The sequence below is a fragment of the Magallana gigas genome, chromosome 4 (assembly GCF_963853765.1).
Source record: "Magallana gigas chromosome 4, xbMagGiga1.1, whole genome shotgun sequence".
NCBI lineage: Eukaryota > Metazoa > Mollusca > Bivalvia > Ostreida > Ostreidae > Magallana > Magallana gigas.
In genome coordinates, this window is record NC_088856.1 from 12990683 (window position 1) to 13009385 (window position 18703).

Below are 18703 nucleotides of genomic sequence, written 5' to 3' on the forward strand. Positions count from 1 at the left end.
GATTATTATTAAGTTAAAAGCTTATGATGTCAAATGGTATCTTTCTGAGATGTCTTACTTCTGTAACACCTGGATTGTTTTTCAACATATCCGTTGTTACATTTACAGGTCGGCTGTGATTTTCCATAGCTAGAACAGGTGTTAGCATTTTCCGTCCCAGTACATTGCTGATTATCTTCACAAGTTTCGTTAAGTAAAAGTCCACCTAAGCAAAGCATGTTTTTGAAAAATAAGATAAGCGTCTCATTTAATTGACTAAATATTACTGACAACTGCGATCAGTTACTGTTACGTTCTTTTGGCTACAGAAAATGTAATATCTTTATCCTTTGGACAAACATTAGTTATTACATGTATATTAAATGTACGTTAACGTTAAATAATCTTTCTCCAAAGACAGACGTTTGTAAAGTTACGTACGTATATTCATGTAAGTATTGGGTTAAACATTTAAAGACGGAAAACATAAATGGATCATATTTATATTTAAGGAAAAAGACATATCTTTAAAGCAATGTAAACCTTAAACAAACTGGTTGTACTGGTCTTAATTGACATGATAACCTACTTAGCTTCAGTTGACAATATTCTTAAATTAAACAACAGCCATTACTGCGTAGAGGGAAGTTGAACCATGTTTAAATTTCTCCCTGACATTCCTACTTCTATTTATGACTTCAATGTATCTCTGTGTACAAAGTCTTACCTTTGATGCAATTGGAACCACAAGCTAAATACCCTTCCATACAGGAACAAACTTGTGCCTCTGTGGTTTGATTTTGAAGGCATCTTGATGCATATTTTGTTCCCGAACATTGTACTTCTTTTAAACAATTTTCTCCAAGCGTTAAGCCGACTAAAATGACGTGTAGTAAAATATAGACATTGATTAGAAACTAAAAAAAAAGAAAGAAAACAAAGTATACTTGAGACGTTATTGTGGAATTTGAAATACCTAGCCTTTAAGAGAATTTATATATAGACAGCTACATGTAAATCAATTTCGAAAATGATATCATTTTAAGGCGATAGCTTAAACACTAGCATGTTAATATAATAATATAGCATGTTAATATATTGAGTGGTATCATGCTAAATTTATTGTCATAAACATACTTTTGACACATTGTCCATCAATTTCTCTGTGGTCGTGTCGACACTGACATGATCCCGAGTGGCCAGAATATTTACATTCACTGTTGTTTTCGTAACATGTTGAATATTCGTCACATGATTCATTAATGTGGCGTTTTGCTACAAAACATTAGAATCAAGACGAGTACGTTACAATAAACCTTATACAAATATGGATTTATTGAATTCGTGTAATACAAGTTAAAATATTGTGCATTTGGTTGATTTCTCTTAACCTGTGTTTTAAGGTAAAATGTCAATGTAGTATTTACTAAGTCTTGGTTAATTCCATGAGGGTGATCACATATATTTATTTAGTGGTTTCCTTATAAGACACAACCAAAGCTTTGTAAATGATTTTTGTTATCAATGGCATATTTGATATGGATCTATATTTTTATTAAACAAAATTAACAAAGCAAATTATGCTTTCCAACTGCTGATAAAAGTGTTACTAGTGTGTAACAGGAACTGTATAATAAATAAAGATCAATTTCAAATAACATTGTTTTATAATCTGCTGTTTCACAGCACTGTTAAGGTTTACTTTTTGGTCGCGCCGACCAGAAAGTACAGGAAATGTTAACTATGACATCACACAAAACAACAAGTCGTCAAAAGTGCTAAGAAATAAAGTAATTTCCGATTGTTATGGGTACGAAAATATTAAACTACATTAAAATTACCTATGCGTACAAATGTAGTCAAATAATTCCAAGAAAGATAAATATAAACAACTGACTGATCGCGGTGCAATTGTCGATGTGACATCATACTGTAAATTTTGATGCATATTTTGTGTAGAGAGAGGCGAATCAACCAATTTTGCAACATGGAAAAATGAATTTTATAAATGAACAGAAGATAATCTTAAAACAATTATAATACCATTAAATCCTACCTAATATTGTTTGTTTTGATTCGGCATGTAAATATTTTTTAAAGCAAGTATTATTTCTTTTCTAGAGTGTTAACTGTACAAGTTCGATGTGTTTGACATCGTTAAGCCTATCTAAATCCACTTTTTACAAGGGCAGATCATTACAATCTTTTAGATATATTAAATAAGGGAATATTTAACTCATCAAAATGTGCTGCTGCTTTGATGAAATCTATAGAAGGAATCAATAAATGCGTAAACTATTACTCAAAGGTCATATAAACTCTAACCGGGGCTCATTTCTTTAAAATTTATTCTTATAAAAGAAGAACTCTATACAAAGCAGCAGCACTTTTCATAATCTATCAGAAAAGTAGAATTTGATTATTATTTAAAATTTTAATTCAAATAAGAGTATGCCCTTGTAATATTGAAATTTGTTTATGACCTTCATTCGGGAGAATAATCAACACATATCACGTGACTTTCAATTCAGGGGACCACACTAAGTGTCATACAAAGTAATATTTACTATACTGTTTTATTTTATGTTACATTTACATCATGATAAATAACTTTATATAAATATTTTGTAATAACAGATGCATCGTTTTATGAACGTTTAAATCCGCTGATATTTTCAAACTAAGCCTTAACATTGCTGCGCTATTTATTGCAAGTAGATAGAAATTAGCTTGTTGATTGTTTTATAAAACATCTCCCCTAATGATTCTGATAATTTGAATACTTAGTGTGATACATTTTTGGTTAATTCTAGAAACGGTAATATTTATATGGATTTATAATTCAACTAATTTAAGGGCCATCAGGTTATAATTAAACTTTGATTGATACTTGAAAAAAAAATGAAATATAACCATGCAAAAGGAAGATAATACTATTTTACTTTCTTTTTACACTTTATGTCATATGAATATGCACATGAAAATAAACTTAAACATGGCATAAAAACCCGAGCTTTTATGTTCAAAATATTCTATATATATACAAACTTAAACTCATCATGACATTGGAACTCGATTGTGTTTGTTAATCATTTAAAGAGAAGAGAAATCATTCCTATGTTGTTGATCAATGGTTTGATATCTACTACAGAACTCCATCTTTCTATCACAGTCAGCGCTACTGTTATATTTGATTCCGTTTTTGACTTACATAAGCCAACAAAAAAGTGAATAAGAAAGAAAAATTCACGGAGAAATAACCCATTTTTAAATAAAACGTATAACAAATTAATATCTTAGTAAAAATATGTCTGCTGTACAATTTTAGTTAGGTTTGAGAAGAACGCCAAAGAAGTGATACAAATAGTGTAAACAGAAAAGATCTAAATGTATATTTTCTAAGACCCACTTTTTAAAAGTATAACGAGTACCTGTCTTTCCTTCACAAATCAACATCATCTCCACATTTTGTAAATTAATTGCTGATGTACATGAAGTTTGTTTCAAGTCAAACGTGTGCGTCCTTCCAAAATCAAAGTATTTTACGTCCGCCTTTGTTAATTTCGACTTTGCTGAACTATTGTTCATTTCTTTTATAAAAATCAGGCATCGATCTTCGGCAGTTGAATGTTCTAAAATGTAAAGGTTAACAAATTTTAACAATCCGTTTAACAAGTTTAATTAACAGAAGAAAAAACATTCGTTTAATTCGATCTAGCCTTTAGTAATATATGCTGCTATGTTTTCTGGTTGAAAACCACATCTACTTTCGTTCTTTATGAATGACAAGAAATCGAGATAATGGTAATCCCTGAAAGGATAAAGAAATAAATGTCATTAATTAAATTTTCAACAATTCCTCTTTTAAGTAATAAGTGAAGGGATAAAATTAAAAAGGCACATTTTTGATAAATTAAGACAAAGACTAGATTACCAATTACAAGACAAAAACTTACCCAACAAACATGTATGCGCATAAAGGATTTTTCAATGTTGCTAACAACAAGAGGACGACTGAAAGTTTTAGAAATACTTATAAAACGACGTAGTACGCATATACTCAGTTAATTATTTGTAATTACAAAAAACTACTAAAAATATATTATTCTCATACTTACAAAATACTTTATGAAAGTATTTTTCTGTCTTTACGATTGGCATGATCAGGATTAATTAAAACTATCACTTCTACTTTACTTGAAACATCATTTCTCAGTTGATCCTGACTAGAACTGATAGTTGTTCTGCAATGAAATCTATCCAAAGTTTCCAGGTTTTCTTCCGCCATTCAATTAAATGAAGTTGTGGTAATTAATCATTCGTGAATACGAAATGTAAAGCTATATAGTTTTCCTGTTCAAACTAAAATTCTATTCCGTATGGAAACTCATGCCATTTCCGATTACTGCAGCTTTTAATATACTATAGGATATACAGGACATATTTGTATTATCTGTTTGAAATAAACTACACTTCAAACTACAGTTTCTATTCTTTTTCATTTCATTTATGGAAATAAATATTATCTCTCTGTTTATCGGCGAAAATAACAATTAAAATACCATATTAATCAGTACTGCAAAAGTTTACTTTTGTAGTAAAAAAAAATAGTTAATTTGAAAAGGGAAATGAAAAAAAAAATGTGTTTAATGTTTATTAATGCATGTAAAAAGGTTGTGAATATGAGGTAGAAGAAATGCCCATGCTCATGTGATTATAAAAAAAAACAGAAAATATTTTTATATTAGTTCAAAATGGTAAGATATTGTTCGAAACCTACCCCTATGATCAGGTCGTCGACATGTATTTTTTCGTTACAAGGTCAAAAACTGTGTTGAACTCAAGAGGTGAGATTTTTAGATTTAATAAATTTATAATAAAATATCAATCAGACCCAACCTAACACCAGAGTAAACCACAACGAAACCCCGGGTTTACTTTCGGGGTTTAATTAGGGTTTACTCTGGGTCTGCTTTTTGAAAATTTGGGTTCACTCGAGGTTTACTTTGGGCTTGCTCTGAGTTTACTTTGGGTTTACTTGGAAATTGCTTTTGATGTCAAGTGTAGGCACTGAAGTGTGAAGCAAACCTGTCTTTTATTTAATCATCCTAATGCCTGTAATTCTTTCTTTTTTTTGTATTCCGAATAAACAGTTAGCGTCTGCTTTCTGGATATACCTCTGACCGGGTTTACTCTCTGTCCACTCTGAGTTTACTTTGGGTTTACTCTGGGTTTACTCTAGGCCCTTTTTAGTAAACCCAGAGTAAACCCAAAAAGTAAACCCAGGGTTTAGTAGGGGTTTAATTTCTGTTAGGTTGGGTCTGATCGGTACTGTATGTCGGATGTATCGTAAAGGAATGAATTCAATGATTAATTGTTACATACATGTACACTGCTAAACGGTTTGGGCAGTTTACGATTTATATATTAGCGGTTTCTTAAAGAGCGTAAGTTGTCCCGAACTATTTTATATCATATAAAGCTAATGAATATTTATTTCGTTGCTTATTATCTAAATATTTGCTACATAAAAATGGTCATTTGTCCTTTAAAATGACATAGAATCGTACAAAATTCAAACGTACCGTCAAGTGGATTATTACGTTTTTTGACGTTAGATTACTATGACCTAGACAAAATTCGTTATACAACATGAAATAACTGTTCTGCCAATCAGAAAGGGCGTTACAACTAGAATAAAAGTGTATCCTTATCAAATTCATATATTTAACGCAGTGTATAACAAAGAACTGGATGTATTACATAAAGAATAATACATAGTTAAATATGTATCACATCCAATATCAACCTGAGATGCAATATATTGGTCGATGGTTGTAATGGAATGCAATACCGATTTTGAAATGTATTGCTGTTTAATTATATATTTAAATATAGAAAGCTAGCTTTCATTTTTACGCAATACCCAATTACATGTACTTTTTTCTACATTCAATGGAACGTTTCGACGTTCAAATGTGCTGTAAAGAGTGAAATAAATAGGAAATTTGACATGTATTGTTGTTTTATTATATATTTGAATTTAGAATGCTAGTGTACATTTTCACGTGAAAAAAACTTAGTTTACACCTATCTCCAAACTGCGTATTTTTGGCGTTCAAATGAACAGTTAAGGGTGAAATAAAAGGTAATGATACGGGCAGTGTGATAAAAGTATATGCTTCTGTTAAAATAAAGGTGCAAAACTCTAAATTCTTTTACCAAGTTTTTAATAAAGAATAATAATTCACGTAATTGGAAGATGGGGTAAGCCATTGAATAATCCTGCATTCTATTTATCACCAGACTGACAAAGAGATATATCAAGAAGTCATTTGTCATATTTAAACCAATGAAACATGTGACATTTCAGTCCAAGGGAGAACAAAATGAATATGTATACACTGAAATAACTACTGCAACACATATATATCATAATGATGAAATTAAAATTGACAATTTCAAATGAATTCAACAGGGATTAAATCATCATAAAACAAGTAAACAAGCTTATAATTCCATTAAAACTTCAAACAACTTAATTTATATACAAACCTTCATAAACTGGATGACATGACGTCAGAAAGTACCGTCCATACATAGAAGAATTGCTATTTGTTGTGTGTAACGCACTCATGTAGTTTTAAAATAATTTAAATACTTTAACTTACTCTTATAATTGATTGAATAATTCATTGAGAGAAAAAATATTAACATTAATTATGTAATTGCTTCTTAAACTATCCATGTAGGCTTTGACGGTAGCTAAAATTACAGCGCAGTTTATACATCGATCTACAATTTTTGCTACCTTCATACCATCATGAATCACCTCCTACGAAAACATTTCATTAGTAAGAAAAACATCAAATGTCAAATTTAGTTTTCAGCTTGACTATAATGCCTGTTAAATGTAAATGACGGTGGTCGTAAATGACAAAGTTTACTGATATATTCCTTCAGACTTAGGTATTGTCTAGTTATATGCAATTCGACTTCTTTTGATATCTTTGACACCCCCACATTTACACAAGAATTAGCGAAAAAAATTGAACTTGTTCACCATATTTTCTGAAAGCAAATAGTTTATTATCTGATCATTAAGTATGCCAAACATTTTGTTTTGAGATAAAAATACCATATAAATTATTTTTATTATCATACTCTTTAGCTAAATGTGATTTTAGTGTATGCGGACATTTTCGTGAAAGTAAGAAATATAGATATTAGTAAGATTTTATTTTATAAACACAGGATAATTAATGAAAAGAATATTTAGAATGGTTTTTAAAAAAATTTCACAGCGTTAAAATGTCAAAATATTGACATTAACTAATCTATGATTGAGTAACTGTTGAAAAATATTATTTTAAAGCAGCTAATAGAATCATTTTTTTCCTTTTTTGTTAATTGTATTAGATTTTGTAGGAAAAAATTCCTTTAAAATTGAAAAACCGCTGAAATTTACTGTAGTGTACAATAAGCTCCTAATTCAGAAACATTAATTCCCTATATAGTGCGACGACAACAACTTATTGTTTGAAAAGTCTAAAGCTCACAATTGCCAAATTAAATATATTTATGCTGAATCAAGTTTATCACAGATTTTCATGCGTATACTTTGACGTTTTAGAAATTAACAGTGTAAAGGTAGTTTTGATAATATTTATACATTTTAATAAAGTACACAATTTACAATACACAGTATTTCATCTTGGTCCTTGTCCTAATGAAGTCATATCTGACATGAGGTGCGTAGGTACACTCCAGGGTAAGATCCCCGTTTAGGAGTCACGATGCCCGGATACTCGGATGGCTAGATGTCCTGATACTCTCGAATACTCGTATAAGCGGCTTGCTTGAATATTCGCATGAGTGCCGAACCAGCATATACAAATAAACTATTATGTAATAACTTATGTAATGTAATTTACATGTGCACGCCATACTCTCTTTACACCTTTTATAAAGTAAATTGATGATCAGTGTTAGAAAAGATATTCTTTAAGCATATACTCTAATCCACTATATACACAAAAATCATACTTTATTGCAATGATGCATATTTCTACTCAAAAGACAACATGTAAAGATTAAAACTAAGTATTCTAATAAACCTATGGCACCCACCATTTAAACATGTGTTTCTTAGTAAATGATAGAAGTGACACTTAACATAAATTCATAGAACTAATGAGAATATGTTAGTGCTTAGGGAAAAATAAATGGAATGACTGTAAAATTAAGACAAATGAACCTCACCTCAAAAAAGTATGGCCGTGTAACGTCAGAGTCAGCAGTGTATGAATATCATCTGGGTTGCAGATATGATTATGTACAAAATAAATATCGATGATCACATGAAATACAGGAACAATTACAGGGCTACCTACTCTTTAGACAGCGGTGTGCAAACTGATTATGCAAGGGCTGCAGGATTTTTTGACCAGTAAATTTTAGGTTGTTTACTATGAAACTATAACTGAACTGTAACTGTGGGATAATTTGATGACGAAAAAAGTTGTCAGATGATTCTACTATAATGACCCCAAGTCTCAACATTTATGCATGCGGTATAACTTGAATGCTTGTACGTGGTTTTTTTTAATGGAAAGTATTAATTGATTAATCTTTGAATCAATCAAAGTGTATTTCACCTCCCGTGAACTCTAAGTCATTCGTTTTCATAGGATAAACCACAGTTCAACTTTCCCAAGGAATCAGAAATCTTAGTGTTTTTTGTGGTGTTTTTATTGTATATATTTGGAGTTCTTAATGAAATCATCATCTTCAGCAAAGTCATTAAAACAAAAATCAAAGTACTGAAGTACTTACGGGAGTTGATTTTAATGATTTTTATGCTAAAATCAACTATATGTTATTTTGCTTCGCAAGTAGTTCCTTAGCTGTATATGAATGATATAGCAACACATTTTTTAAATATGAATTTTCTGACTTTACCACAAAGAATTCCGAGCTACATGTACAGAATGGTAAAACCCCACACATAGTAATCTAATTTGACGCAGAACGTATAATTTATATAAAATTTCAGGTCAGAGAGAAAGAGAGAGAGTTTCGATGGTGATTATTTTTTATTTGACTAAAGAAAATTTAAGTTTTTATTGAAACAATGTAAAGTGGGTTGCTTTGAGAGTTTTGATGGTGATTATTTTTTATTTGACTAAAGAAAATCTAAGTAGTTATTGAAACAATGTAAAGTGGGTTGTCTTCGTTGTGTTGGATGATGACCAACAGTTCTATTCATTGAATATGTCCTTTTTTCCCCCTTTACATGCGCAGTTTATATTGTGTTTAACTACATGCATGACATATCCACACTCATTCCTTCGATGATATTATGTTGCATGATTGCAGTACTTTTGTTTAAGAAAAAAACATCACAATTTCAGTTTTATAAAGTGACAATTAAGGTCCCAAATACCTGCAACATTCTTGCGACAGGGACTCATTCAGATACTTACAGTTTAGAAGCCTCGATAGAGAAGCATTCAAAGCCTTTGTCTCACAGTATATTCAATATACCTCCTTGTCATTTAAATACATTAAACTCTTTCTGGTTATTATCAACAATTAATTGTCCATTTGTATATGTACATGTTCTATTCAAAGCACAGAAATAATCTACAATAATGATTTATGCGTATGAAAGGTAGTTTATATAAGAAACACGAATAAATAGATACACACAGTCTTTAATAACAACAATAACAGTATATCGGCAAAAGTTAAAATTATATACTATTATTATATACTATTCAGTACATTAACTTGAGCTATATTTTTTCAAAAAGTGGTTAGCCACGTTGTTCAATAGTCGTTGCCAATTATTTGCTAGTCTTATGTTTGCGTTTTGTTGTTGAATAAAATGCATATCACTATTATTTTCAAAGTGTTTAACAGTACGCGGATATAAGAAATGATAAACTCTCTCTCTCTCTCGCTCTCTCTCTCTCACTCTCTCTCTCTCTCTCTCTCTCTCTCTCTCTCTCTCTCTCTCTCTCTCTCCGCGATACCATTTACAATTAATGTAATCATTTTGTAAAGCGTACTAATTTTCTTGACACCTGCGAATCATCTTTACAATTTAAGTGTATATCGTTTAAATTTCATTAGGTGTCAAAAGTCTTCTTACATTTTGCATCATACTTTTATGTAAATTATTGAATGATCACTAATTGTAAACAAAAGCATGAAATAAAGCTTTCAAATTTTGTAGATTAGGCTACATGATTTTACGTATCATTATTAGTCCAACCTTTAAAAGGCCTGATATAGTTTTGCCCTTAAGTTTAAGTTTTAACATATTTGTAATAATAATAAAAAATTTTAATCATAATGTAATAATAAATTTTTTAGAATATTTATTATGTTACCTTTCCGACAAATTAAATCGGCTTTGTCCTCGATGTATCCGTTTTCACACAAACACAGTTTTCTATGACCTATTTTTTTGCAGACTCCACCAACATAGGTTCCGTTACATTGCATGTCTACATCACATTCTTCATATATTGTTAATTTTTCTGTTAAGACGAAAACTAAATTAAACATATCCTATTTTACAAGCGAAGGGATGGGTTAATATTAGATACATTTGTTTCATTTAATTGTCGATATCATTATTGTAATGACCAATGTTACTTTAGTTTAAATCAACAGTTTTTAAGAACAAGAAAAAACCCGAAATAGTTACCTTTAAAACAACTCTCATTGTATTTTATGTATCCATGGTGACAGTGACAATCTCGTTCGTTGTTTATATTAGCCATACAAACACCAGAGTTTGGTAATCCTGTACATTGTCTGTCAATGTAGCAGGGCTCATCAAGAGTCAACCCAACAAGTATAAGAAATATATATATATATATATATATATATATATATATATATATATATATATATATATATATATATATATATATATATATATATATATATATATATATATATATATAATTGTTTTTATCAATTTACTAGAATAAAAATCAGTGTATATTCAACCTTGCTTTAAAAAAAGAAGATTGTCGCTTCTTTCAAAAGTGTGATGGTTCATGTATATGAAAATCATTTTTGATGTCATAAAGCTTACGTGTAAAATGTGTTGAATTAATTTTGTTGATTTTATGGGTTTGTTTTATACTTTGCTTTGTTTTCTTCTTATATAGCACATTAAATTGATAACTTAAATTTTAAAGTTACTTTAAGTAATTGTTGGTTTCCCTTTTTCGCGACTTAGGTGTTTTTCTTTTTTCCTCTGTGTATTTAAAGTATGCATACATTAGTGTTTTTTTTTTCATTTATGGGGCGTTTTATACTACAAAGAATTTTTTTTTAAACAATATTACCGAAAAAGACATTAATTATAACCTAACACTAAATTTAATGATAAACGTAATGACCGTATTTGTTCGTTTTTGTGCCTCAGTTGAATCAATATACAAGAGCTTCCTCTACTTATGAACAATTTTATAAAAGAAGCAATATACGGACAAACGGGTTGATAAAACAAGATTATCAACAGTCTCAATTAAAGTCATCATTTCGTAAGTTCTGGTCGATAAAACGACCGTGTCAATAAATACAATCTTTTGTTAGGTCGTGTGCTGTTTATAATGACATCAAGTAATAAGAAACGACCGATAAAACATGACAAAAACATCCTTAACGATTTGAGGAACGCGTACACTAGACAATAAGTCTTCAGGTTGAATTTAAGGTACGCAGAGCGTTTGTTCTTAGAAACGATATATTATTTAAGTCTACAAATGTATTATGACTGTAAAAGATGGTTAGATGTTCAAGAAAAAAAAATATTGTCCAACAAGACATTTTTCCCAAAAAACCTAAATAATATTGGAAAATACGTGAAAGTTTTAACATGGACGTAGATATTAAATTTTCTCGACGTCGTACGGTAAAATCCCTGACAAATAAAAATCATCTGCTTCCTAAATAATAAATCAAGCATGATTTTCTTTTTGGGCATCGTTGATCATAGGGTCAATAAATAAACACAGTTGTCTGATAAAACTACAGAAAACAACTGATTGCCGACTTAAATTTTTGATATTTTTAAAATGTTCTCGAACAAAATTAATGCTGCTTTACAGCAAGTCATTGTACATTTACATTTCGTCTGTCCTTACCATTAAAGCAAGATCCTTCGAATTTTCCTTTTCTCTCTGGGCAGTAGCAAATTCGCTGTCCCTCTACTAATTTATACTCGTTTGCACCATGCGATCCAGTACACTGCTCAGACCAATCACATGACTCAAAGAGATAAAGATTCACTAAATTAATAAATATATTGAGTATTAAATAGGGGTTTTTTAGTGTCGTTAACTTTATTATTATTTAGTTAGAAGATTATGACGTCGTTAATTGGTATCGTTCTGAGATGTCTTACTTTTGTAACACCTGGATTGTTTTTCAACATATCCATGGTTACATCTACAGGTCAGCTGTGATTTTCCATAGCTAGAACATGTGTTTGCTTTTTCCGTTCCAGAACATTGCTGATCAACTTCACAAGTTTCGTTCAGGGAAAGTCCACCTAAGCAAGTCATGATTTCAAACAAAAGAACAAGATAAGTGTTTCTCATTTCTGATTGACTAAATATAACTGATCATTGCGATTCAGTTACTTTATCTTCCTATTGGCTAAATATAATTTCACAGCATCTTCGTATGGATATAATATGGCAATAGCATGTATATCAAATGTACGTTAACGTTAAATCATCTTTCTACAAAGACGCACGCTTGTAACATTATACGTATACTCATGTAGACATTGGACCGAGCATTTAAAAACGGGAAACATACATGTATCATATCAATATATAAGAAAATATATACATTTATAAAACAATGTAAACCTGAAACAAACTGGTTGTTCTTGTTTTGATTGGCATGATAATCTACTTAAGCTTCAGTTGACAATTTTGTTAAAATGATTAACAGCCATAAATGCGTAGAGAAAAGTTGTACCATGTTCAAATTCCTCCCTGATCTCACTACTTCTATTTATGTCTTAACGAGGCCGGGTCAAATTTGTTCTGCCCTAGATTTTTGAATGAATTTTTTTACATGAATTTCAACTGATATAATTATTATTTATAGATGAAAAAATGAGACATTTACCACGCTGTTTGTTTAAGGGGTCTTCTCAAAGTTTGTTAATTCTAAACATAGGATCCTTTTGGGATTTTGCTTGAAATGTATCAGTTTTGCACATTTTTTACATTTTTTTTAAACTTCTGCCCTAGAGATTTCTTGTTCTGTTCTACATATTAAAGTTATTGCTAAAAGACATCAAATGGTCAAATAAAAAAAACCTTTTACCCCCTGGTTTGTTCCAGGGGTCTTATCAAAGATGTTTTTTGTATGCCCAATTTCCCAGTTTGTCAGATAATGGCTATTCTTTATTTTACAAAGACGAAAATGATGATTTTTATAGTGTTATTAAAACATTCAGGCATATTTAGGTCATAAATGAATATATAACATCACATACATGTATTAACGAGGCCGGGTCTAATTTTTTCTGCCCTAGATTTTTGAATGAAATTTTTTACAAGAATTACTACTGATAAAATTATTATTTTAAGATAAAAAAATAAGACATTTACCACACCGTTTGTTTAAGGGGTCATCTCAAAGTGTGTTAATTTTTAACATAGGACCCTATGGGATTTTGCTTAAAATGTACCAAATTTGCACATTTTTTAAACTTCTGCCCTAGGGATTTCTTTTTCTGTTCTACATATTAAAGTTATTGCTAAAAGGCATCAAATGGTCAAATAAAAAAAAAACGTTTACCTCCTGGTTTGTTCCAGGGGTCATATCAAAGTTGATTTTTGTATGCCCAATTTCCAAGATTTGTCAGTTAATGGCTATTTTTCATTTGACAAAGGCGGAAAATGTGATATATATGGTATTATTAAAACATTCAGACATATTTAAGTAATAAATTGATATATAAAACACATATTAAGGGTCATTAATATAAAATATATGGTTATTGTCTTGAAATATATGAGTTAAGCTATATCTAGGCGGGTTAAGAAAACGTGACAGAGGGCTAGGCTTGCTGAACCCTCTTCACCTTTTCGACCCGAGTCCAAGTATAGCTTATACTTCGAGACATTTATCTTTATTCCACAATAGAACTTTAATTTTACTCTTCAAACGAGTTATTTTCGACAAATTTCGCTGAATATCTGCAGTTGAAACTATCCCGCCATGGCGTCAACAAAGCAAAAAGATGACGTCACAATACAAATGAAACGCTGCGCGAAAGCGTGCGTACTCGTTCTGTACTCGGCCTCGTTAAGGGTCATTAATATAAAAAAAACATGGTTACTGTATTGAAATAAATGAATTAATTTATATTTAGGCGAGTTCAGAAAACGTGACAGAGGACTAGGCTTGGTGAACCTTCTTCACGATTTCGACCCGAGCCCAAATATAGCTTATACTTCGAGACATTTATATTTATTCCACAATAAAATATCAATTTTACGCATTAAACGACCTATTTTCAACAAATTTTGCTGAATATCTGCACTTGAAACTATGACGCCATGGCGTCAACAAAGCAAAAAGAGGACGTCACAATACAAATGAAACGCTGCACGAAAGCGCGCGTACTCGTTCTATACTCGGCCTTATTAAATGCATCTCTGTGTACAAGTTCCTACCTTTGATGCAGTTGGAACCACTAGAGATATAACCTTTCATACAGGAGCAAACGTTTGTTTTTGTGGTTTGATTTTGAAGACATCTGGATGCATATTTCGTTATCGAACATTGATCTTCTTTTAAACAATTTTCTCCAAGGGTTAAGCCGACTAAAATGACATGTATTAGGATATAGACAATGATTAGAAACTAAAAAAAGAAAAAAGTATTCTTGAGATGTAATTCTTGACTTTGAAATATCCAGCCTTTCAGAGAATGTACATGTATTCAGTTGGACTTTTTTTGTCAATAGAGAGAAAACATATACTGCATTCATATATATAGACAGCTATAGTAACAGTAACTGTTGAAGCACTAGTATGTTTTACATTGATTGATATGCTAAATTTATTGTCATAAAAATACTTTTAACACATTGTCCATCAATTTCCTTGTAGTCGTGTAGACACTGACAGGTTCCCGAATATCCAGAATATCTACACTCACTGTTGTTGTCGTAACATGTTGCATGTACATCACATGGTTCATTGATGTGGCGTTTTGCTAATACATTAGAATCAAGACGAGTACGTTACCATTAACATTAAACAAATATGGTTTTAATGAATTCGTGTTATATACTCGTATATTGTGGAATTGGATGATTTTCCTTTACTTTTGTTTTTAGATAAAATGTCATTGTGTTATTTACTGTCTTGATTTATTCCCTGAGGGTGATCACATATATTTGTGATTTCTTCATAAGAATTAACCAAAGTTTTGAATGGTTATTGTTATCGATATCATATATGGTGTGAAATTATATTTTCATTAAACAAAATTAACAAAGCAAACAACTCTTGTCAACTGCTGATAAAAAGTGTTATGTAACAAGGTATATGTATAATAAATTAATACCAACTTCAAATATCATTGTTTTAAAATCTGCTGTTTATTGATTGCAAGTAGATAAAAATTAGAGTGTTGATTGTTTTTGAAAGCATTTGCCCTAATGAATTTACAATTACTTAGTCTGATGCACATTTGGTTTTTTCTAGAACACGAATATTTATAACGGATAATAATTCAACTAATTTAAGGGCCATCAAGTAAACCAAAAATATTGATTGATACTTGTTTAAAAAAAAGGTAATATAAACAGACAGGAGGAAGGTGATGATCTTTTACGGTATTTTACAGTCAATGTGCTATAATCATATCATATGAATATTAAAATATACTTATACATGTCATTAAAACCTGAGCTTCAAAATATTCTCAATTAACAAACTTAATCATATCATGGAATTGGGACCCAAGCTTTTTTGGTCATCGTTTGAAGAGAAGAGAAATCATTCTTACGGATGCAGATTTGTTGATCAATGGCTTGATATCTACTACAGACCTCCATCTTAATGTCACAGTCAGCGCTACTTTTACATGTGATTCCATTTCCAACTTAAATAAAGCAAACAAGTGAATGAGCAGAAAAATCGCACGGAGAAATAATCTTGTTTTTTTATAATTACTGTTGAAAAATTAATATCTTTGTAAAGATGTGTCTGCTGTACAATTTTAGTGAGTTTTAAGAAGAACGTCAGTGAAGTCATGCGAATAATAGAACCAGCAGAGGATTTAAATGAGGATTTTTCAAGACCTACTTAAGTACAACGAGTACCTGTCTTGCCTTCGCAAATCAGCATCATCTCCAAATATTGTGAATTAATTGCTGATTTACATGAAGGTTGTTCCAAATCAAACATGTATGTCTTGCCAAAAGCAATGTATTTCACTCGGGCCGTTGTTAATTTCGACTTTGCTGAACTATTGATCGTTTCTTTCATGAAAATCAAGCATCGGTCTTCGGCAGTTGAATGTTCTGAAATGTAAAGATTAACAAATTTTAACACTCTATTTAACAAGTTTAAAAAACTGAAGAAAAATAATTGTTTAATTCGATCTAACATTTAGTAATATATGCTGCTATGCTTCATGGAAGAAAACCACATCTGCTTCCGCTCTTCATGAATGACAAGAAATCGAGATAATGGTAATCCCTAAAAGAATAAATCTAAAATGACATAAATTACATTTTTCAATTATTCGTCTATTATGAAATAAGTGAAAAAATGAAAAAAGAAAAAAAAATCTTGAACTGATAGCCATTCACAATATAAAAACTTACCCAAGAAACATGTCTGCGCATAATGGGTGTATCAATGTTGTGAACAATATTTGGACGACTGCAAGTTTTAGAAATATTTATAAAACAGCGTAGTACGCAGAAACTCAGTCTATTTTTGTAATTAGAAAAATTAGGAAAGATTTAGCATTCTTATACTTACACAATCCGTTTTGAATGTATTTTTCTGTCTTGACGATTGGCATGATTAAGATTGATAAAAAATATCACTTCCACCATACATGAAATATCATTTCTCAGTAAACCTGACTAGAACTGCTGTCCTGCAATACAATCATTCCAAAGTTTCCGAATTTCTTCCGCCATTTAATTTAATGAACGTGTGGTAATTAATCAAATGATTTTTTCGTAAACACGGAATGTAAAGCTAAGTAGTTTTCCTGTTTCAACCGAAAACTTATTCTGCATCAAAACTCGTGCCATTTCCGATTACTGTAGCTTTTTAACATACTTTTTGATATACAAAACAATCTTTAATATTATTTGATTGATGTAAACTATACTTCAAACTACAATTTCTTTTTATTTCATTTATGGAAGATATGCACTTTCTTTGTATATCAGCAAAAATATACATTTTAATAACATATTGACCAGTACTGAATTAGTTTAACTTTTTGGTAGCAATCAAGCAATTAGTATATAAAACAGAAAATGAAAAAATAAATCTATCATTACGTGTAGTACTAATTAATAATCATTATTGCAAGAAATATGGTCATGAATATGACGTTGAAATAAACGTTCATGCTCATATGATTAAATACCCTAAATATTCTCTTCACATGAGCTCAACTTGGTTAAACATTGTTTAAACCTACCCCCATGATCAACTCGTTGACCTAGCATGTAATTTCTGGTTACAATGTAAAAAACTGTGTTGAATCAATAAGGTGTGATTATGAGATTTAAATAAAATATAATATGTAAGATAATGTTACCCTTGTCAAAATCATATCTTTAACATAGCATAGTACAGTAACATAGGACTGGGTGTATTACATAGAGAATAATACCTGGCAAAGTATTTATCACATCCCATAGCAAACCGAAATTTCAAAATCAGTCCGAGGGCTGAAGGCCAGGGAACTGAAATTAGTCGATGGTTGATAGATAACGTGATACAAATTCTGACATGTATTTTTTTTATTATATATTTGAATTTAAAACGCTAGTTTTTAATTTCATCTGAAATTCCTTGTTCGAAACCGTGTATTTTCGACGTAAAAAATTTTTGTGCCATCATTTATACTGGGTTTTTTTCAGATCCTAACGTCAAGCTTTCGTCTGCAGATATGCACAGAATTATAATATTAAATACATTGTTGTTAACACTTTATTGTCTATATTGTATACATACCTTTTCTATTTACAGTTCAGAGAAAAATCTCTAAACGTCATTGATAATTTCAATATTCAATGTACCACACTGAAGTCATTTTTGTTCCAATCTAATTTGTAACAATATATACGTAGGTTTCATTTTGGCTACCTTTAGGTTAATTTTCCTTCTTTATATTTTGGTAATGCTGTCTGTGTGAATTAATGTTACCAACCAATGTTTACGGCAAGTGAGCTGACTACTCATTTCAACCAAATAAAACAGGACCATCTTCACACGCATAACGACACTGAATGAGCTATCAACACTAACATTTACATAACATGTAACTCGAATTTCAAAAAAGTTCTCTCTCTCTCTCTCTCTCTCTCTCTCTCTCTCTCTCTCTGGCAAATACATTTAATATTTATATTAATCAATTTTCAAGCGAACAATTTGTTTTGCACCGGCATGTCATCAGTATAAGGGTGTAT

General features: G+C 30.5%; 1 protein-coding gene across 1 annotated transcript in view; it reads right to left on the reverse strand.

The window, feature by feature from the left end:
- LOC105328536 (rh5-interacting protein) overlaps window positions 1-16491 on the reverse strand; it is a 30915-nt gene extending 14424 nt beyond the window's left edge. Inside the window, exons 1-5 of the mRNA XM_066081349.1 lie at window positions 16364-16491; window positions 16048-16143; window positions 1117-1254; window positions 707-856; window positions 59-205 (exon numbers count right to left, since the gene is read on the reverse strand). Of these exons, the coding sequence (XP_065937421.1) occupies window positions 59-205; window positions 707-856; window positions 1117-1254; window positions 16048-16143; window positions 16364-16448 (616 nt within the window). The 5' untranslated portion in view covers window positions 16449-16491. The remainder of the gene's footprint in view (window positions 1-58; window positions 206-706; window positions 857-1116; window positions 1255-16047; window positions 16144-16363) is intronic.
- Window positions 16492-18703: the final 2212 nt, after the last annotated feature.